General features: G+C 37.2%; 1 protein-coding gene across 2 annotated transcripts; it reads right to left on the bottom strand.

Annotated features, from left to right (window-relative positions):
* Positions 1 to 9,083: 9,083 nt before the first annotated feature.
* On the bottom strand, positions 9,084 to 22,354 carry LOC102800814 (uncharacterized). 2 transcript variants are annotated; one of them, XM_085495642.1, is made up of 12 exons: positions 21,830 to 22,354; positions 20,012 to 20,131; positions 18,853 to 19,012; positions 18,397 to 18,610; positions 18,239 to 18,311; positions 17,290 to 17,337; positions 16,563 to 16,726; positions 16,130 to 16,241; positions 15,003 to 15,949; positions 14,659 to 14,760; positions 14,233 to 14,378; positions 9,084 to 10,920 (listed from the first exon to the last, which is right to left on the bottom strand). In XM_085495642.1, the coding sequence occupies exons 1-9, from the start codon at positions 22,289 to 22,291 to the stop codon at positions 15,788 to 15,790; spliced, it is 1,515 nt and encodes a 504-aa protein (XP_085351768.1). In that variant the 5' UTR covers positions 22,292 to 22,354; the 3' UTR covers positions 9,084 to 10,920; positions 14,233 to 14,378; positions 14,659 to 14,760; positions 15,003 to 15,787. The 2 variants fall into 2 exon arrangements, with proteins under 2 accessions (XP_085351768.1, XP_085351769.1); XM_085495643.1 differs by lacking the exon at positions 17,290 to 17,337.
* Positions 22,355 to 24,236: the final 1,882 nt, after the last annotated feature.

Here is a 24,236-nt window from a genome sequence, read left to right as displayed (position 1 = left end):
ACCGTGATGGTTGCCAGGCGGTGAAAATGCCCGGGAATTGTTACGCAGTATCGTTATCCTCCTTCACGTATGTGAGCATGGACATATGTGCCATTACCGAGCACCGACGTGATGGGTTCTATCCCCCTTCTCCTCGGTTGCCATGACAGCTTACTTTTTCGTCCCATAGTAGAATCAATCACGTACTCTTATTTTGATTCTTTTTGTTGCACCTGTGTTCACTGTCATGACGACAAGGCTAGGTTATTATATTAATCCACGCGTCTTTCACGTGACAACCACGCGCCTTACTCGACGTATTTTACTGTTCTCAGCTATCGATCAATAATTTAGCCACATTGTCGTATTTGGCGCTGTTCATCGAAATCACGTTTGCCCGCTGCGCACTGTCTCCAATTTGCATCCGATTAATAGAGATATCGCAAAGGCGGCCATACGAAATTTTGCATGGAGCGAGATCTGAAATCTAGACCCGCTATTTTTTTGAATTTTGAGGGGCAAATTTTGCTGACACAAAGGGTTTCTGCTTGATTGGGGGGCGACGTCATTTTCATTTATTCACTGGCATCCCCTCGGAGAACATAAATGCTACGTGAAAATAAAGTATTTTACAGCAGCTGTGAAAGAATGGTAGATTTGTGAAACAAAATTCCTACAGAGTAAGTTTATTTTGAGAAAATATTCATGGAAAATTACAGGAAAACAAATATATATCCCTTACACTTTAACGGACGGAATTCAAGCAAATAATAGTGGTTTGAAAAGAGATGGCCATGGTCGCCACGCAACGCGTATTTGACACGCGTTGAATATGTCTGTGTACGTCGTTATTAGTCTCATGACGAACATGACGCTTTGCGAAGACCGCCGCCCTTTAAGTGTACAGCTACAGGGCTATACATAGACTGTCAACAGTCCTCGGGCCTTATGTAATTGTGTTTCCTAGACATTCGAACGCCGAGGGCGTTTGATGGGAAATGCGAACCATTGCACGCAAGGGACTTTAGTCCCGAGAGACTGTCCCCATCTACAGGTTTCTAGTTGATATGAATAATTCATAGTGATGCTGACGTCACGAAATAAAATATATTAACAATTTATTCTAAATGACCCCCCGAATGCGTTGGTTGAACACAATGCGTGGTTTAACCACAGGGAGTTGGTCAAACTTATATATTTTAATAAATTATTAAATATTAAAATGTTATATAACTTTTCTTTTACCCCCCTTCCCAGTATCGATTTCAAGTAATCACTGATCTTTGTTTATACCACTCTTTCCTTCATCACAACTTTGTTACGCGCTAATGTTATATGCAAATTTTAACGCGCGATGTAGACACGCCCTATTATAGAAAATATCCCAAGGGTTGAAACGCGCCAGGACTGTAGCATAAAATCACGCATTCGAACCTTTCAAAGTTCGTTTTCTTTACATATATGGCATCTGTAATGACATGGACGGCATTAGAAAGTGACACAATTGCATTTGCACTTGAATATTTGTCAAATTAAAACTCATTGCGATCGAGCGACATGGCAGGAGCACAGCCGTAAAGCCGGAAACCGGATGTTGCAAACTTTGACCTCTATCGCAAAAAATGACTCGTATTGTTGTGTCACATGATCAGTAGTAAATAATTTTCCCATGAATTGTGCTGCTGCTATTTTGATTATTTTCATTAGAAACATCTCGAAGAGCATCGCGAACGACATTTGAAGTAGAAACCATTTTACAGAAGAGTCACCGTGACTGATTCATTGAAGTTGCGTCGCGTCATAGATTACACTTTTAAATTTCGCGCGCAGCATTTCTTGTTTATTAATGCATCTCATGAATAAATTAAATGCCCACCGGCTTTACGGTTGTGCTCATGCCACAGTCCTGGCGCGTTTCAACCCTTGGGATATTTTTATACTATAATAAGGTGTGTCTACATCGCGCGTTAAAATTTGCATATAACATTAGCGCGTAACAAAGTTGGGATAAAGGAAAGAGTGGTATAAACAAGGGGGTAAAAGACCAGGAGGGGGGATGGTAAAAGAAAAGTTATATAACATTTTATTATTTAATAATTTATTACAATACATAAGTTTGTTCAACTCCCTGTGGTTTAACACAATGCAGTGGCGGATCTAGGGAGGTTCTTGGGGAATGGACCCCCCCCGTTGAAAAAATTATTGAATTTGTTTTTGTAAAATATGTAAAAAATCATTAACTTAGTCTGGCGATTTTAAAGTTTGGACCCCTCTCATAAATAATCCTGTATCCGCCCCTGCAATGAATACAGTCACTCCAACCAAAATAGCAAAGAAAACTATTAAATCGCCTAGAACCAAGGAAACAAAGTGCATTGTTTGTGGCAGTCAAATAGAAAATATAGAAAACCGGAGAAGACTGTTTCGCGGGATCAACAGAACTACGACATGCGAATTTGTTGTGGCAGAAACGATCGATCTACGTCTTGTCAGTTCGTATGTGTGCAGAAAATGTGAACTGAGAGCGTTGACTCTGCGTAAAAACATGAATCATGATGAGTTCAGAAAAAAATGTCAACAAACTAAGCGAGAGTTATTGGAAAGGTCGTAGGCATGTCTCGCTGGTATTCATTACAAGAAATATCATGGTAGTCTAAACGTTCCAGCACTTTTATAATGCATTCGTCAAGATTAGTTTGTGTTGTGATATCAAAAACTGCTGTGGAAATTGTCGCGATCGCGTACAGTGCAGTCAAAACAAACTTCGCGTAAGTCATGGGCGATCCAAGTAGCCAGCGACCCCTGACCCTTTTCACGATTGGCCACGATAAAATGATAGACATCTGCGCGACTATTCATTTGCATATGGAAGTACCCGGATCTGGTAAGAAATCTTACCAGTGAGTACAGTCAGTCGTGCCTAACGGCACTCCATACTTCCTGTCCCGGCGTTCGCAATTTATTCACGCATATTACGTTTATACACAATATTTATTAATAATAACAGATTAATATTAGGTACGACCGGCTGTCGACAATCTAGGCCATATACACAGTGTGATCGTTTAAATGAAGTTTGTTTATGGTAGTAGCACTGCTAATATTGACTGAACAAGATCATTTGAAATGGTGTAGTACGTGTGGCTGCAAACGGTATACTTCACATCTTTTGAAGATTTAAGCCCGACAGCGTCGATATTCTCGGGGTGGACATCCGGGCATTTTCACCGACTGGCAACTATCGCGGAGAAAACAGGCTCAAAAAAATCTCAGAAAATGGTGCTTTGGGATAGTTGTTCAGACAGACAGCGTAAAAAGATTACCCCTGTATGTGCAACATATTTAAATCTGGTTATTCAGGATTACTAGAATTTAGCTATTTTCACCGGCTTTTCGACCGGCGGTCCACAGCAGCTCGCGCAGAGCCCATAGAAATACATGGAACAGTCGTGCGCGTCTTAGCAACGTGGAACGTCTTGTAACGTAGCTCCGCCCCGGGGATAGAAAAATACTTAGCTGTTGTGATAGTAGTATATCGTCACGCCCGCTAGTAACAGGTCAGATGAGTGAAAATGCATGACGACGTTAGAGGGCGCAGTTAGAAAAAACATAACCATACTGTAAAATGACTAATTTTCACTGGGTTTAAATTTCACTGATTTACCATTTCAGGCATATTCAGTGGGTTTTAAATTCACGGTTTTATCATTTAGATAATGTGTTCTATGCTAAATTTTACATATTCACTGGGTTTTAATTTAGCGCATTTTTCAGTCAGCGAAATAAGCAAAATTAACACCCAGTGAATAATAAATCCTTTTACAGTACTTTTCACCTTATTGCCATGTACTGCTGCCACTGCATTTTTGGGGAACAATCTTTAAAATCGTTCACTTTTAATCAGTTTTATTCATTTATTATCCTGTAACGTAAAAATCTATTCATAAAAGAAAATTACGTTTAACAATGAGCCAATGTAAAGATTTTCGGAGAGAAAAGTTACGAGTCACCATTTTTTCAATTTTAGAAACTTTTCATCCGATATGACGTTGGGTTCTCATCAACATACAGTGAAATGTGTCGACAAAGTATGTCTTAATGTTAATTTCACAACTGTTTATGGTCATTTATTGACAACTGTATATTTCCGCGGTTGACTCAAAGAACGAGTAATCAAACAGTATTCTCGGCAGTTTGCTGAAGTTGAAAATTGAACAGCGCAAACTACCGCATCCAGTTTGGAACGTTATTACTTTTACCCACTTTTATTCACTTTTCAGACCAATTTAAAACTTTCCAAAATTGTTGCTAATTGTTAAATGTCATACGGTTATGATAAATTAATTGCATTGCTAGTTTAGCAGTATCACCTTTTTCCCATAAACTATGAAGAATGCCACGAACTTTGACCTGGGTTGGGCGTGTCACAGTACGCATGGCAGGCAACATTAACCTGTATTATGTATTGTTGTGTTTATTAAGCGAGTAATAAATATGAAAGTATCAACTACGATGATGATAAAATACATAGCCATAGAGTGAACACGAGCCTGGCAAGGTCACATGAGTTGCGCCCTCCGTGATGCTTCAAAGTGGAGTCTGATGCCGTTCGGCCGGCGAGGGCGCTACTCAAGACTACATGCCAGACTCGGTAAACACTAAATGCGACTGTAATATAAACTAATACACTTCAACTGGCCATACGTAGCAAAGTTAATTTCGTATTTACAATGACTCGCATATTCTTTTATTTGTGCATGTGTACTAAAATCATCGTCCGCCTGCACGGTGTTGTTCCGTTCGGACATTCCTCCGTGCGGTAATTCTATTCATAACCGTATATGTCACGTGGTTGCGCGATAGAAAGTTTACCGACCAATAGAAAGCTTTGTTACAATGACTGCCAAAAAGCGCTTGAAGCTTTGCATTTCTGATGTCTTCGGCTTCATTACTGCCGACATATGTTGCAGTGGCATCATGAGCTTTGAGGTATAACACCTACTCTTCAGACAACACTATTATCACGCTCGACGGTCGCAAGGCCGGTAAAGCATAATAACATAAGGATTTACTACTAGTATTTCCAGTGCGACTAAAAAGGAACACATCAGACTCGGCACTAAGTATAGCTTGAATAGCTTTGGTCTGAATATCAGTGAGTTGCATGATGTATGGATATCGTCGCTGTATTGCCTCGACATCCAAGTCAACACAGCTTCCACTGTGCACAGCGACATTTACTCTCGGATCGAGCATTTTCACCGCCTGGCAACCATCATGGTGAAAACAAAGGCCAATAAATTCTCAGAAAACGGTATTTTGGGATGGTTAACACCCCCCCCCCCCTGAACAGTGTAACAAGATTACCCCTACATATGCAACATACTAGTATTTAAATTTGGTTGTTTAGGATTACTTCAAAGTTAAGTTTGTGCTGTTTTCTCGATTTTAGCTATTTTCACCGGCTTTTCGACTGGTGTTTCGCAGCAGCTCGCCAGAGCCCATAGAAATACATGGGAGAGTGGTGCGCGTCTTAAATAACGTGGAACATCTTGTGGCTAGCTCCGCCTCGAAGATTTTGATATAAATAGCTTGGCCAAGCGCGCTGAAGAAAGAAACATTGTGATTAGCTGTTGGTAAACTGATTCTAAACTGTGAGGGCATTGTCACATACACATAGTCCTAATGAAATACTTCAAGGTGATAGTGGAGTGCTTCGCAGGAACATTCACCTTGAAAATTCAAGATGACTAAAATAGGCATTGTATATATTTTTTTTCAGAATCCGTAGCTCTGTAATTATTCTTTCACAGTTTCAGATCACTGTCGTATCATATAAAATGGAACTTGTCAACTCAAGTTTTGTGAGTTAATTAAGGTAGCGACTCACGTTCGTGGCTAATATTGTTTTTTATTTATTTAGACTACTACTACTAGTCTGAGATTCTACTTAGCGGTTCGCAAGTTACAGCAGACTACGATAAGCAATATTTTGGAGACGCTGCGTTTGGTTCGGCGCATGCGCAAACCACTCTATATGAAAGGGATCACGAGATTTTGAGTGTTACCTTCAGTCGCATTTCCGTATTTGAAAGTGAAACATTGCTAGTTACAATGCCTGGAAAATTTCAAAAACGCAAACGTGGTCGATCAAACAGGAAGATACCCATGTCAAAATAGGCAGCCCTAAAACTGTCAGACAAGGGCCCACATTATGACCAGTTCGCATTTGATGAAGATGCGGTGGAAGGTGTGAAGAAGTAAGGCGACTTGAAATTTAAAATAGCGGAAGGTCTTCGAATGTTTCGATAATTATCTTGAAAATTTATGATAACATTGGACGTAATGGCGGCTGACATATCTCCACTACAGTCCTGAAATTACTCAATCACGTGACAGACAGAAGACTACGATGTTTTTCTGCGAATTACTAAAACTTTAACAACTGCATAATGATTTATTTTTTTGCCAGACGACAGGGTTCAAAGGAAGTTGATAATATGTTACCGTCGCGTCGGGCAGAAGTCGAAGTTCGAACACGTTCACATTTAATAGCAAACATGTTATGAAAAAGGATGGATTATTACACATATAGTATACATGAAAGAATGAAATGTTTATATTTATATGTTTCCAAATCTACTTTGTTTAATAAACATGACCACTTCTTTTTTCAATTAAAATGATCATTTGACTTGATATCTAAAACTGGTTCAATTAACTACGAGCTGTGGATCATGTCATGTTTTTCTACAGTACGATTTGTATGATCTGTAAGTGTTTATTTCCTAAATACTGGAGTAGCATTGAGACATGTTAAAACAAAAAGTAGCACATGGTCATGGTGGTTAGAAAGGATTGGATAGAAATGTCCCCAGTAGTTTTCTGCATTCAAATTTCTCGAGTCGGGGTTTAATTCATGTAAATCGACACATCTGTAATGATCACATGACTACACTGATTACACCTGTGTTTGATTTGTTTTGACTTAAGATATGAAAAAGTGTTCGTCGGCATAGCAACGTAGCAATGAATCACATCGAGAAGGTCTACAACTTTTTAAAAATATTTAGTCTTTGGAAATCCAATAGGAAAAACTTGTGCCTCATTCCTGACTAGCCAATTCTTCATTAACACTAAAATATCTAAAGCCGAAACCTGCAATTAAAAAAATACATACATTGATATAAACAATTTCCGTGACAGTGGCGGAATCTATATACTTGTTGTTGTTTTTTTTATATACTTTTTATATAGTTGCATTATACTGGTTATTCACCTCGCCGGTTTGTTGGGTTATATGATTTTAAATAAAGTTCCCAAACACACATAAAAAGGCATAAAAGTAAGACAAACGATACTTTATGGCCCCACTTAATCAGAAAAGTTTCCCTTTCAACAAAATGCCATTACTAATCGCATTCACATATTTAACACGCTGGACATTCCACGGCAGACGCTGGCACAGCTTCTCACGCCGCTGTACTTAAGACTACTGTTTTGCATTTGGCAAAGTTTCGTGGCTATTTATCAAATTTGCTGAATTATTACTTCTTTATAATTTTTTATATAAAAATATATAAATGATTGCTAAATTATGAATAATACAATGTACTTCAAAAAAAGTAACGCGCAATCCCTCGAATTAAGGTGTAAAATGTCGCCTGTGACAGACTGGTTTCATGACACTCAAGCACGCCAACAACGGTGGTAATCAGTCGAGGATTGGAGAATGACAGAACACTCTTACATGTCAAGCTTAGAACGACAGCGACATAGTAATCATGCGACGAGACTGTCTTGTCACCCATTATTGCGAAATTTTTAGTTTTAAGCCAAGGCTGATTTCTTTATTTAGTGATATGCTAACATTTTTCTCTCAGATTTTCATCCTTGGAATACAGTTAAAAATAATCTTTACTCTATGTTTTTTGTATACCTAAAACCCTGCAAATAGAAGTGTGGAATGTTCCTGCTCAATGATTTCTAGAGATTGGTGTTCAATCACACCGACCAGCCATATGAATAGGCACATCCATTTCATTTGCACTATGTGTGTATAGCAGTCTTCCTAATGTGAGGACAAGAAAAGCCAATTTTCTAAAATGATAAAGGCAGTTGTGTAAAATATACGAAGCTCCACACGTCTCTGACTTCAAGCAATGGTTTATTTTATAACGTTTCGGGGAGATGTAAAACCTCCTTTATCAAACAACAAACTGCTGCTGGTGTGTACAAAGAATGCCAGAGGCGTTTTGAGCTTCGTATATTATACACAACTTCGTTTATCTCTCATATTTGACGAGCCCATAGTATCAGTGAATTTCACGGATCTGTCAACCCGACTTTTGATGGCACAGTTCAAGTTCAACTATTCTATCCTGTTTACTTTTTTCTAAAATGGTTTAGACAACTCTCATCGAACGGACAGTGTCATTTTAGTACTACACAGTCTTATGCAAAGTCAGTGTTATTTCCGCCATGTTTGAAATGATGCACATTTCCATAATGTGGCAACAATATTTAGTTATCATAGTGACTGTAAAATTTTATTTTAATACGTATAATACGAAAATGAATAAGTCATACCAAGTATGCGATTGTTAAATAATATTCTTGTCAATGAATATGATCATACATAGAATTGAATACCATAGCAACCACCATACCCACACATTTATGTCTGATTTGAAACTAGCAAATTCACACCGTCCACCCGATTCACCCGGTTTCGCTAACGCAGATATTTTTTGTCTTACGAGCCCGTGCGTGATCATGTTAGGAACATACATTGCATGTAGTTGTTGGGATACCACAAGTATATACACTTGTGCAGAAAGGGGATAATATGATTACTTGGGATAATGTGAATAAAATATTAGAATGAGTTGTCCACCACACTTAATATCGTAACCACAATTATCTAATAGTATATTTAAATCTCGCAATTTAATCTATATTTTCTACTAAAAATAAAATAAAATAAACCGAGTAGACCGGTGGCGTGGTCAGTATACTAGTAATACAATTTAAAAACGGTACTATTTACATCAGGTAACAGTAGTATATGTATATGTAATAAAATAACAAAAGGAGACAGTTAGTGCTGGCAAACCAGTTCTTTACTTGTGTAACGCAATCAAAAAAACATCCCTTATATCCATATTCCACAACAGATACTGAATATGCATGGCGGCAAAAATATTGCACGGAACTACACTATTTAGTAGTTACATTACAGAGACATTAAAAATATTACCAGTAGGAAAGTTCTACATTTGATGGCGTAGTGGTCTACTGTTTATTTCACCATTTAATGTCGATTTTATAATTTTACAAAAAGCTCGAGACCAATCGAATCTCTCTGTCACCCTAATAACATAGTTATGTTTATTTATGTATGTATGTATGTATGTATGTATGTATGTATGTAATTAGCATACACACGTCGTTGTTCTGAGCTCCCGAAAAATCTACGATTTTCACCTTTCAGAAAGCTAAGTAGTTATTTTTGTTGGTTCTATTGGTTTTGTGAATACTTTGTGCACTCAGTCGCTACCTTTATTTTCTTATTCAGCATAAATCTGCTGTATTTTTTGGTTGTTTTCCTTTTTGTGTTCTGGGGACTTGCCGGTGAGCCTGCCAAGATGGCCGCTTCCACGGCAAGCCCACGTGTCAGTGAATTCGCGGGGTTGACCCGCAAACATGGTGTGAAGTGCGAGTCTGTTGATGGAGTCTCAATTGAAACTTATGTGAAGGCGATTTCGGGCATTGTTGAGCCTAAAAATGTTCTGGCTGCTTCTAGAGCAAACCGCAGCGTTTTAGTTTTTCTTAATTCAGTTTCATGCGTTGACCAGGTGTGTGCTACAGGTATTAGTACAATCGGTGACGCATTTATTTATGTTGAGCCATTGGTGAAACCGGCGACCAAGGTCATTCTCTCTGGGGTTCCGCCCTTTATAAAAAACGATGTGCTCGAGCGTGAACTTTCTCTCTATGGTAAAGTGGTTTCACGCATACGCCTGATTCCCCTTGGCTGCAAAAGTCCAGAATTGAGACATGTCAAGTCTTTCCGTCGTCAGGTGTACATGTTGTGCGATGAAAAATCAATCAACGGCGTTATAACCATCATCCACGAACAGCGTAACTATCGTGTATACCTGTCGACGGATGAGGTGACATGTCATAAATGTAAACAGAAAGGCCATATTCAAAGAAATTGTCCCGGAAATATCCCTGTACAGGATACTGTTAATGGCGACAATGACAACATTACTGATATGGAAATATCTCCATCTACATCCGCTTCTACAACTGGTAATATTGAAAATGATAAAACTGACACAACTTCTAAACATGATAATAATACAAATGATATAAATGACATAATTGCAAATGATACTGATGAACACACTGATACAATTATAACTGCCGATAATACACACGATGATACTGATGATATAAATACAAATAATGCTCCATTTGAAAAAAACGATATCGACGCTATAAACACTACAAACTTTGGAAACACTAATAACACTGATGAATTGATCACAACTGCGGTTACTGGTGTTAAAGAACATGCAGCTGTTGTCACGCGTGGCATATCTGAATGTCAATTAGATGGCACGCGTACTGATCATTGTGATGATAATGAACCAGGTTCTGTTGTTTCCAGTGATGAACTTTCAAGATCATCTGCTATAGAAATTGGCGAGGAAAGGGTACGAACCCCTTACTCAGTACCCCCTCCCACGGGAGACACACCATCTTCTTCACACCATTTACATCCACCTGATCCAGGTGAATTACACAGTTCTAAAAGTGTGGATGTGTTTGATTCGAAGTCAATTGTGGCGTCCTATGACGGAGACGATAATGAGTCTGTAATGTCAGATATGTCGGACATGAGTGTCGCTTCTTTGGAAGACGTCGGGATGTCTGAAAATGAAAATAAAAAAATGTTATCTAAAGAATCATTGTTGGTTTTTCTAGAAGAGTCTTTTAACTCGAGGAAATTAATCGAGCAGGCGGTTTCTTTCTGTTCCGACCTCCGACTTTTAGTGAGGTCCTTAAACAGTCTTCGTAAGAGTGCCGATTTCCCGAGCAAAGAAAAGATACGCGTACAGCGAATGACAATGCGTATTTCGAAACATGTTAAACGTTCATTAAAATCCAGTGCTGAAGGAGATGGGAATTTAAGATCAAGCATCTTGAGTAAAAAACGAGGCATTTCCTCGCAATCTGTCATTGTTTCAACTGATTGAATTGTATGTTAATTATGAATCAACACTCCATAGATATGCGTTACTGGTTTGGTTGCTTTTTATGTCTTCTAATTATGGCAAACGTAGCTGGAATTACTTGGAATGTACATGGTTGCAGAGATTCTTTAAAACGATACCAGCTGTTTGAATACATTAAAAGTAATTATTCTAAGGATTTTTGTTTTCTTCAGGAAACACACTCTGTTCCGTCTGATGAGCCGAACTGGCGTGTGGTCTGGAGGGCGCCTATATTTTTTTCTCACGAATCAACGAATTCGGCAGGCGTTGCTATACTTTTTAAATCTAATGCAAATATTAAAATTCTGAATGTCAATGATGTAGTCCCGGGTCGGCTTTTGCATATTCATGTCGAAATCGATGGGTTCCCGCTGCACTTGATAAACGTATATGCCCCAACCAATGGGCCGGAACGGTTGGAGTTTTTTAAGGTGTTGAAACATCATTTAAATAATATAAACAATGACCCAGTCGTCGCTGGCGGCGATTTTAATTGTACAATGGATGCGAGTATTGACCGGGTGGACAGCCCAGAGCCACACCTTTCTTCTTCTAGGTTTCTATCACAAATTTTGTTGCGCTTCAAACTTGTTGATGCGTGGCGCCATCACAATCCTACTGTCAGGCAGTATACCTGGAGTAGAAATGAAAGCAAATCACGAATTGATACGTTTTATATATCTAAATCCATCGTATCCAGAATTAAATTATCGTCTATACTGCCTCGTTATGATTTTTCTGATCATTTTCCTGTCGATATCCGTCTGTCTTTTAACTCCATTAATGCACGTAATCCTGTTTGGTGCTTTAATTTAAGCCTCCTGCAGGATGAAGATTTTTGTGAAATATTCACAGATTATTGGTTGAAGTGGCGCAGTGAGAAATCACGCTTCAGTAAAATTCAAATGTGGTGGGACATTGGCAAGCTGAATATTAAAGTACTCACAAAGCAGTACAGTGCCAAGTTGTCCTGTACATACAGGAATAATCAAGCTGGATTACGCAAGGACATTAAAAATATTGAAGACCGCTTAAAGGACGATCCTTCACTAAAAGGGATACTCGAAGAGAAACGAACTTTATTGGAAAATCTAACAAAAACGGAATGTAAGGGTGCTGCCATAAGATCTCGGCATAAAATTTTAAATGAAAACGATGCCCCTACATCCTTTTTCTTTGACTGTGAGAAACAAAGGGGGTCGCGTAAAGTAATGTCACACTTACAGCATCCCGATGGATCGCTGACTGGGTCACAAGCTGAAATGAGGTCAATGGCTAAAGAGTTTTACAGCGATTTGTTTTCTCCCGGTCCGATTTCCATTGAAGCTCAAAATAAATTGCTTTCCGGGTTGCCTCAACTGGACGACGCTATCAGGGAAGATTGTGATGCGCCAATAACGCATGAAAATCTTACCAACGCAGTCAAGTTAATTTCCACCAATAGATCCCCAGGCATAGATGGTATTCCCGGCGAATTTTATAAACATTTTTGGTCGATTTTAGGCTCTGATCTTCACGACGTCATTACTGCCTCAATCGAAGAGGGCCAGATGCCTTTGTCGTGTAGACGGGCTGTTATCACTCTACTGCCAAAAAAAGGTAACAATGGACTACTGAAGAATTGGAGACCTGTAAGCTTACTATGCGCGGATTACAAGATCTTGACCAAAGCGCTTTCTCTAAGATTAAAATCCGTCCTTGGCAGTATAGTTCATATCGATCAAAGCTACTCTATCCCAGGAAGACAAATTTATGACAACATACACTTGATACGTGATGTCATCACGTACGCAAACAGTAAAAACATAACACTAGGAATTGTCTCTCTCGACCAGGAGAAAGCTTTCGATAGAGTTCACCACGGATATTTATTAAAAACGCTACAGGCCTTTGGGTTCGGTAATCGGTTCTGTGACTATATTAAACTTGTCTATTCTAACACTGAAAGTCTGGTCCGCGTCAATAGCGCCCTCACCAGCCCTGTCCAGTTTAATAGGGGTATTCGTCAAGGATGTTCCCTATCAGGGCAACTGTACACGCTAGCTATCGAGCCCCTTTTGCACAAGATCCGAACCCAGAGTGGTATCCGTGGTGTTCAGGTTGATGACTCTCCTGATCGAGGGGTTAAACTTTCTGCTTATGCTGACGATGTCAGTTTCTTTGTCACCAAGAACTCTGATTTTATTAAACTCAGAGAATGGCTATCTTTTTACGAGAATGCCAGTAATTCTCGCATTAACTATACCAAGTCGCAAGGGCTATGGGTAGGTGCCTGGAAAAATAGACCTGATAAGCCACTAAATATAGGCTGGACCTCTGACGGCCTCAAAGTTCTCGGCGTTTTTGTTGGGAATAACACCGCTTTTACGGATCGTAATTGGTCTAATGTCATCGACGAGGTCGAGGCGAAAATAGGTCACTGGTCAAAATATGCACCTGCTCTGTCCTACAGAGGGCGTTCTCTGATTATTAACAATCTTGTTGTATCCAAACTCTTGCACAAACTAATTTGTCTCTCTCCTCCAGATCGAGTAATTAATGCGATTCAAAAAATGTTTGTTGACTTCTTTTGGTTGGGAAGACATTGGATTCCTGCCGAATTGGTGTATTTGCCTCCCAGTGACGGAGGACAGGGATTAGCACACTTGCCAACCCGTATAGCCTCATACCGCGTACAATATGTACAACGGTATTTTTATTTTAACTCAAGTCATCCGTGCTTCTTTTTCGCTGATTACTTTTTAAGACAATTTCAAAATCTGAATTATAATAAACAGTTGTTTATTATTGATATTCCGAAGTCTGATTTTAATGTTCCCAGTTTTTATTGTAGTTTGTTAAAAATTTGGTCTAGCACTACTTTTGTGCGTAAGGACGTACCATCTACTTACCACAGCGTTTGTCTGGAACCGTTATTTTATAATAAACTCATTTTACATCCTTTAAGACAGACATCTCTCAAACTTACTCATTTTATTGAATCCGGTGTGACTAGGATTGGCGATTTATTGACTGATGGAAAATGGCTGTCAGTTCAATCGTTACATCCACGCATTAGTATATACTCAGCACGCCTGCTAGGTATCGCTCTAGATATTGTTCACAATGCTATCCCTACGAGTATGAAAGATATTGTAAATAATGAAAACACCACAGATTCCACAAATATTACACATCCAAGATATTCGCTTGAATTATTGTATAAAGATGATGATAATGATATTTTGCTCAATTGTCCCTTGTACACACTAAAGAAAGGTAGCATTTACAACTTTCTGGTGTCGGTTAACAAACTCTCCAAGGACGCCACACAGGCAGGCACTGTGTGGTGTGACTTGCTATCGATTGATACTCAGAAACCGAATTTTATGGATTGTTACCTCCATCCACTCACCAAAAAAGATGGCGACCTCCAGTGGCGTCTTCTTCATGGCGCCTACCCCACTGGAGGTTTCTTATTCAAGTCTGGGCTGAGGGAATCGGACACTTGTGTTTTCTGCAAAGAAAAAGATGACTTAATGCACGTATTCATAGAGTGCACCAGGCTGGGTCCGTTGTTTGTAACTTTTAATAAAGTTATTCACAATCTGTTAGACATTGGGTCCATCCCACTGTCCCATTACTTACTTGGACCACCTAGGAAGAAACCATTAGTGCTTCACAAATTGCTGGTGTTCATCATCACATCGGTAAAAGCTTCAATACACATTACCCGGATAAAGAAAATGAAGAACTTACCTGGTACTGATGTCACCCATTGCTTCAAAGCACGACTGAAATCAAGATTACGGGATGAATACAACTACCACAAGCTGACTGGTACTATGGCAGCCTTCATCCAACGGTGGTGCATCAACGACGCAGTAGCATCGGTCATCGGCGAAGACCTCGTCCATCCAGATTATATTATGTAAATAATAAATTGAACTATTTTTATAATAAAATGAACACTTTGATTTTATTCTCAAGATTATTTTACTGTTTCTGTTTGTACATATTCGACTATAATTTGTACTGTATCCGATATTGTTTTATACCTACCTGTACAATTACTTTATATTTCGTTGCATTATCATGTGTAATTAATTTTCATCGTTTTATATTCAAACATATTATATTGTGTACTTTTCTGTACTGTATCACTTGTATTCGCCTTTGATTTATACTTACCGCTATATGTCCAATTCTTGTATTTAAACAGTGATTGTTAACTGATTTTTTTTATTACTCGAGAATAAAAGATTCAAATGTATGTATGTATGTATGTATGTATGTATGTATGTATGTATGTATGTATGTATGACAGCACAAAATATATACTAATTAACACATATTTTGAAAAATATGAAATTCCTATATAACATCCTATATACAACCTCATACATCTTTATTTACATCTCGCAATCTAATATTTCTAGCCAAAATTACCACTAAATTATATAGTAGAGTAGTTCTATATTGTCTAGAATAATTAGAACAGATTGTTATTCCCATCTATCTAAAAAAAGTTCAGCCTTCAATGTCTATATTTCATTGTGCTGTATTAAATGTTTAAACCACAGGCGGTGGTTTGCAGGTTCATTGGGTCTTGCATTCCGAAACTTAGTAATAGCTTTTTCAAGTTTCTCATTGACCATTTCCATGGTAACCAATTCGTCCTCATGGGCACCTAACCCTGCTAGAATCTGTTAATGAGATTTATGTTTGATATATATATCAATGGCTCATAAATGTATATATATAACACAATTATAAAATATGTATTTCCGCCTGGTTTGACAAGTGAGCAGTTTGACAGCTTTCCGATGCACCTATTTCGTATAAACTTAACTATAAAAATCGTATCACACAATTAAATAACTAACCTCTTGTGCCTTCTCACGGGTACCTCCTAGTTGTTGCACATAAGCATCAATCAATTCATTAGCATGAAATCCGGGATCAGGTCCAACTGTGGCCAAGTATGTAACTACATTGCTGAAGTGAAAGTGAGACGTAAATGAATAATTAGCAAAATACCAGTTACGGGTTCTGGTGCTCGTTTGAGGTTTCTTGGCGTGATAAATTATTATTTTATTAATTATTGTAAGACTATCTACGAACGAGACGGAACATAAACTGTGGGTGTGATGGCACATTATATGTCGAAAATATCATGTTAAAATGAAACCCGCACATTTCATACAAATTAACTAAATAAATCTAATGGGATAAAAAGTCATTCCGATCTACATAAGATTCGGGATATACAATTGTATGCAAGTTATGCGAAACCCGGGTTATTCACATACAACTTACGTAATCACTTCTGCATTTATGATACTATATTCAAGGTCTACTGTGTTTAATACGTCGGTGGGGTCAAATTTCAACAGCAGTTTCTTCAATGTATCTATAGATAACGCCTTGACTTCTTTAACCGTTACATACCCTCTACCTGTAGGGTCAAGTATGTCACAAAACTGGAACCGAACGTGTTTATATTATTAATCATATTAATCAATTAATCATATTCTTATAAGTATTCTTATAAGTACAATTAACATAATAGTTCATTATGTAAATATAAACTAACAAAATATTTACATGTAGTATAGTAACTACTAACGTTTTAATTGTAATGTAAAAGAATATTCGGATCCTCACTCTGTCCATAAACATGATTAATGATATTATTAATAATTATTTGTATTCTTTATTTTCGAAACTTATTCGTGAATCGAGACACAAATAGAAAAACTTAACAGGTCTTATTATTTTCTGGCAGACTCATTGCTGTATATCTCACATGTGTTTTGTATATTGTGTGGATTGCTGTCCCATTGACTCATGGAAATGTATAACAGGAAACAACGCCTAACATGTGCATTTCACGTGGACAATGTTGGCGTTTTTAAACTACTAACAAACGCTCGGTGCTACCACATTCCCTACTAAGCCAGCATAGTCTAAACATATATTTGTTTGGGTATTTATAGTCTGTTTTTAGTATTTTAGACCGTAACCAAAATAATAATATTTGTACCTGACGTCGAATATCATCTTCTTCATTTTTCTGCTTCACAGTGTCACTCTAAAAAACAAAGTAAACATACCACGGAAATAGGTTTACACATATTAAGTTGTGCGGTAATTTCACGTATTTTAAAATACGTACTGAACAAAACCATATTGTTGGGGTGAGGCACGCATGTATTCAATGTTCAAACCAGTGAATATAACGACAATCAGTAAGTCTCAATTTACGAAAATGCCATTTTAATATCATATTTTCCTGACTACTCGAGGTTTTAGCTTTCTAAGTATATTTCATATCTCTTAAGTATAAGAATATTGGAATAAATACTTTAAATTAGAATTTATTCCCACATTAGCGCAACTGATGTTGACCAGAACAATAAATCATATATACGACCTTTTGTAAAATGTAAATAGCCAGTATACCTACCAAAGTTGATCATCAGCACATATGACTCACTTAGCTGACACGTGACACTGTCTACATGTGACATTTTAAGTATTATACCTGGGTATTAAGGTGCTAGAAGTGACATTTTTTGAAGCATGGTTTTATAAAGTATATTATTATATTTTATTATGTCGTGTTATTTAAGACACTGCCTATTGTTAAGGTAATCATGGGAATTTGAATATTTTTATTCGCGGACATTTTGGGACACAACAAGCTAATTGTTACTAATTAAAATAAGCACAGTAAAACCAGCAAAATTAAAACAAAAACACAAAACATCAGGAAAAAGTTTGCATAATTTAAGGAATAGACGCAGATCAAATATATTTGACTAAAAATGCTATTGTAGTTTTCTGATATTTGTGTTGTATCACCCACAGAAGCCGCCAATTCTAACAATGTGAGAACAAGACTATCTCGATATATGTAAAAAGACACAGAGTATCATTGAACTGGCTTCTATACCCTAAGAAAACAGCAGAACAATCAAAATTATACTAACATTAAAGAAATGATTTGTGAATTTGTCCAAAAAGATGAGACCATTTCCGTCGCCTGATGTCAGTAAAACCGTTCTAAGAAGAAACATATACATTAATTAGATGTGCATGTATTGCGTAATTGCATAATTATTCTATGATTACAATACAGACCACTCACCTGAGTACGTGTATATCCATATGTTCCATTTGTAAATCTCCATCTGCACTGCCGTCAAACGTCCACAAAACATCAACGTCACTCACAGCTTTCATTTGGAGTTCTTTGTCACAGTGGGAACCTTCAAAGGGGCGACTCTTAGTAAAAAATGAGAACCATATAGAGTATGCTAGCGTCAGTTCGGCATCATTAATCACGAATTGATGAGAATAGCCTGCAATGTAATAACAATCATTAGTGTTATGTGTTATACATAACTACGGGGTTGACTGATTTTTTTTTCCAAATAAGGCATTCTTTTTAAATACCATCAACCATCATATGGATATTCGTAATTCTTTTCTATGACATTCATCTCAAATGCACCAAAAATGTATTCAGCTATGTAAAACATGTACAAAAACCTTTCACGCATTCTATACGATGATTTGTATGTATACACAAACGGGAGCATACCATGTGGCAAATAAAAGCAATCCCCTTCGTTCACTGCTACACTCGAGTATTTAACTTGTTGAATTTTCGGATATTTTAATAAATCGACTGCATCAACATCGATTACAGATTCTCCACGAAATTCTTTTAAAGATTCACCCGATAAATACAATAAGTGTGTCTGTAACATAGAAAACAACAATAATATTATTTTAATTAACTTCCAATTAACATGTTATTTGTACACGAAGGGTAGTGTACATGTCCGTGTATTGGACCATAAGTGATACTACTATTATTTCTAAATAAGATAAAGTGAGATAATAATTTCTTACGCCGTGAGTGAATACTGCACGAGATTCGTAAACGTTTTGAAATTGACGTATTATATTGAAATTGTGGCAGTTGGATGCCAAACGCAGGTGTTTATTAATGATCAACTCATGAATATTTATATTCTACATTTAGTACAAAGGAATATGAGTGACATTGAGCTCATTTGGGGTACGTTTGTACCACAGTACTGCATTCTAACCCAAATTTGGTGGTTTCGCTTGAGTATTGCTAATCATTGTCAAGGTCAAGTCAATTATAAAAAAGTCAATTATATGAGATGGATACAAAGTAATTGTATCCTAGTTGCTCCGAGTAAGGACATTTGCGATTCCGATGAAAAAAATCTTGACAAATATATATAAATTGCGTAAACGAGGGGTGAACGCGAAAGTCATGTGACCGCGAAATCCCAACAGACTTGCCTTCACATTACCGGCCAGATTCGGGCTTGTAATGATTCATTGTTACGATACGTGGCTCGGCTGCTCCACCCACTGTATGACATATATGCACATTTACGAGCCCGGATCTGGCCAGAAATGTGAGGGCGCTTACACTGATGGCAAGTCTGTTGGGATTTCGCGGTCACATGACTATCGCGTTCATCCCTCGTTTACGCAATTTCTATTTTTCAAGAATTTTTCATCGGAATCGCAACAGACTACAAGCAAGTCTATGCACTACGTAGCTTTCAAGTGTATATGGGCCATGAAGTGGTGGTATAAATTATCGTGATACAAAGAACAATCAACATGTAAAAATAATGTTGAGTAAATAAATGAAGAGTGTTTTTAGTGTACTTGCCAAGGATATCATTATATAGTAAAGTTATTAATATGGATACCTGATTAGGCTGTATAAAAACCATACGCACTGTTCCTTTTATAACACATTGTAATTCTTCATAGCTATGTTGATGGACAATAGATCTAGCATTAGCACCACTCCACAGTAGTTCAACATTCTGAAATTCCAATGTAAATGTCGCAATAGGATTATATAGATGTATAATAATAGGATTTATAAAGCAACCCAATTATAGTTATGTCTTACTTAAATTTTCAATTATTTAAACTTCAATTGGAAATATATATTGAGAACCAATTCGCGCATTTTTGCTAATTGTTAATGGGCGTATTACACTGGAAATTGACGGTCAACAAATTTGCAAATAAAATTATGTTTGTGTATTCATTTCCCCGCTGGATTGCATTAACATTAACAATGTATAAGGACATAAACACGTATATCAATCGTTTATGGTAATTAGGAAAACAATCTTAGCTAGTACTACTGCCATTGTTCTGTGGGGTTATAATTCGTGACTGGGTTATATCCAAAATAAGTAAGAAATGCCAGGTTATGCAAACAAATCAATCACAGGAAACGAATACGTAAGTAATAAACACGTAAGAGTAGTTTATTACGTCAATGCAGTATATCCACTGATATAAAGGAGAATTTACCATAAAGTAACATGTAAGCAAACGTTAAACACAACAACACGGTAAAGACTGGCGCTAAAATAGTTGCGCGTCCTATTTATAGGCTCGGTAGGATACTGAACTCTAGACGGGAATGTCTCTAATTGGCCGAAAGTTAACATTATAGAAATGCGTAACAAAGTGGTGTTTTCTATCACGTTCGCACTTGTGTCAACAACATGTCTATTTATAGAAGTGTTCTAAAGCAAAAAATGTTACATGTATCAAATATATCAAAGTACTCAAACAGTATTTAAGAAAACTTCGATAATACAATAATAAGTGTTTTAGAATGATAACGATCAAATTGCTTAACAGGACATGTTCCACTTCATATGTTGCGCGTTTAGAGTAAATGAACATGTACTGTGAAATGACTATGAAGGTTTAAACCGTCTAACCCATGATTTTTACAACTGAGTTAGGGAGTTAGGAAACTGAGTCAGGGAGTTAAATCTTCACAATAATAATAAAATATATTTTTTCACCATACATCAGCCTGTTTTGCAACTTGTTTGAATTTGCATAAGCAGTCTGTAGATAAGACTATAGCTCAGAATTCGATAATAGTTTTTATATAGTAGGGGAATTCTGTACTCATCGTAAGATGCAAATACCACTATTTTGTGTGAAATTGTTGCACATGTAATTAACGCCTACTTTTGTAGAATAACATAACGGAGAGGGCGACTCCAACTATTAATTAACTCGATTGAAAATTATAAAGTAAGTTGATTGGCTGATGAATTTATCCAATCATTTGCGCGATAATTATACAAAAACTAAATAAAAATGTTATGCTTTAATTTATTTCTTTTGCAACATTTGTTTATCAAAAACATGTATATATTTTTTTGATTTTCTATATTTTAATTCTGAATTTAGATGATAAAACAAATTGCTTTCCCGAAAATAATTTTTTTGTTTACATTTTTAGAGTGAGTGCTTTATTTAATATCAGTGGAAAAAACATGGCGGTAGGATGAAACCTGTACGTTCATGTGGGTGTGTTGTTTTTCAGGCTTCACTGTACTGTCCAGTATTTCTTATCCAAGAACAGAGAATATTATACAATCTTTTAACACAGATATTTGTAGCGGATAGGTCGTGGATTCATTTATTATGATACGCATGCATATTTGGGACTCGGGACAAATAAATATTACATTGTACATTACCTGTATTCCTTCTGTAAATGTACCACATAACAAACATGGCGGAATTGGTAAATCTTTCTCCATGGGTTTTGGCACAGTTGACATAACCGAACCATCAGCATCCTGGTAATGATCAATATATTTGTTAACTGTAGTTCTTCCAGCCAGCCCATCTGATTGAATAAGCACTGGTAAATTACCATAATGTTCCTTTAAATATTCGTTCGTCCAAATTCGAAGTACTCGCGATTGGTTCAAAGCTCCTCTGAATATTACTGGCGTTTGTGTTTTTACATATTTTTCGTAAAATTGTAATGAATGTGGAACGTAGTTTAATTCTTCAGTGGTATCTGACGAGTCGGTGTGAGAACCGAATGGCTGCATGTGTCCTCTCGGTGGGTCAGGCAGCTGGTCAGTGTCCTTTGAACATTGGCTCATCTCAGTCAGACAGACAATTATAAAAATAAAATTCACCCAATTCATGACGATGTCATATGATGGTGAATCGTTTCCAGCAAGACTATCGGGGCTGTGTTGTATTTATTACGCCTGTTATTAAAGCTTGCACGTAATAACAAGTAAGCTAAGGCGCCAGAACAGAAATAGCATTGTAATATACTAGTATGCATGTATGTATTGAAGGAGGCGGTAATTCATTACTCCAGTGCACTGTTATCTTATGATAATGCAATTCCGTTCTCTGCTCAAAATGTGCCAACTATCTCCTGAATGATGATTCATTAACGTTTACAGCGAATCTCATGTCAGATGTATATATTCACATCCAGCAATGGATTTATTTATTTATTTATACATTTATACATTTATAAATAAATAAAACGACCATAAATAATTTCACTAAAAATGCAGCGTCAGATACGTACCTGACATACCAATAACGCGCAACAATGAAGTGTACATATTACTGACATATTTTTTAATGCCAGATGTACGAAGGAATTGACATCATATATGATGTCTATGATGAGTCAATTAATAAAACTAGTGAGATTGTACCAGTTCATGCAGGGTGTGACGGGGCATTAGTTTGAAAGTGGAACACACGATAAGACCTATGCACTGTTAAAGTATGGTACTGTGTATGCCTTTGAATATAAGTATTTACATTTTGCGAATATGAATATATCCATGGTGAGAAATAGGGTACATCAAGGGGGAATTACAATTTTATTGTATGTACGTGATTTCACTACACGTTACGTCGTTGTGATGCATTTACCTTGGTTTTCCCAATGCCGTGCTCAAAAAAGTGGATCCATTAATGTTTGCCAATACAATGTAAAGGGTAATTGAAAGATAGACCAACGAGAGGCGACCATGTGTTAAATATCGGGGAATTCATTTTGTCCACCCCATTGTAGGCAGATACAGTAAGATAGACAAGAACCGTTTACTTATATATGCACTTCACCGATAGCCGTGTTTTCTCACTAGCAATTAGTACATAGCAACTCGTAGTAAATCTCCTAATTTATGGAGTAGCAGATTTTTCAGTTTTACATCCATGTGAATTATTAGTTTATCGCATTCGCATATGAACAGTGCATCGCATTACTGCCAATGTGAAAATACGGGTTATCAGAATCTTTATCAAGGTACCATCACATAATTGACCACATTGTGACGTTAAAAAGTATATACCTTGCCCTTGACTGGTAAAAGCATGATAATGTATGTGTACTTGTTTTTTGTTCAATCTGTTGGGGTGTCATACAATTAATGTAGTAATGAGTAAACATGTCAGTGTATAATATGTCCTATTATAGGTTTGATGTTATGTTAAAAAGCTTTAAAAGCATTGTTGATGTCATGTATCTATATATACCGTATTTGAGTTTATTTTTAGTCCCCGTTCAGACTTATAATTCGGTCTCCTTCCGTCTGTGCGTCCGTCCGCCCGGAGTCATATCTCAGGATCTTTTGGACCGATTCCGTTTATGTTTTGCATGTGCCTAGCACTTTATGTGGGATATACACATGCAGTGGTTTAGCGACTCGATTCAAAATGGCCGACTGGCAGCCATCTTGTCAGTTTTCATTCAAATTTGGTACATAGATTATACATGTTAGGATAACATGTCCTCCGACCATCCGTCCGTTCCTGAGTTCGTCCGTTCGCCGTCCGTGTGTCAGTCTGTCCAGAGTAATATTTCAGAATCCTTTGGACTGATTCAGTTTATTCTTTGCATGTGCCTAATACCTTATGTGGAACATATGCACATGCAGTGGTTTAGCGATTCGATTCAAAATGGCTGACTGGAAGCCATCTTGTTTTTGAAAATGTTGTATTTTGAACATGCTTTGTCAGTTTTCACTCAAACTTGGTACATAGATTATACATGTTAGGATACATGTCCATGGCGATTTATTTCGCAATTGGATCAAAAATGGCGGACTGGCAAGCATC

Source organism: Saccoglossus kowalevskii, chromosome 22 (assembly GCF_978046115.1).
Source record: "Saccoglossus kowalevskii chromosome 22, keSacKowa6.1, whole genome shotgun sequence".
NCBI lineage: Eukaryota > Metazoa > Hemichordata > Enteropneusta > Harrimaniidae > Saccoglossus > Saccoglossus kowalevskii.
Note: the sequence above shows the minus strand (reverse complement) of the source record. Positions and strands in the feature narration are given on the sequence as shown.

Bases quoted from the DNA above. Each gene is read 5' to 3' on its own strand.
- LOC102800814 (XM_085495642.1), bottom strand. From the start codon at position 22,291: ATGAATTGGGTGAATTTTATTTTTATAATTGTCTGTCTGACTGAGATG. The intron at 17,338-18,238 runs GTTAGTATAATT...TTTGTTTTTTAG, and splicing joins TCACAAATCATTTCTTTAAT to AGTGACACTGTGAAGCAGAA. The intron at 16,242-16,562 runs GTAAGTTGTATG...CTTTCACTTCAG, and splicing joins ATAAATGCAGAAGTGATTAC to CAATGTAGTTACATACTTGG.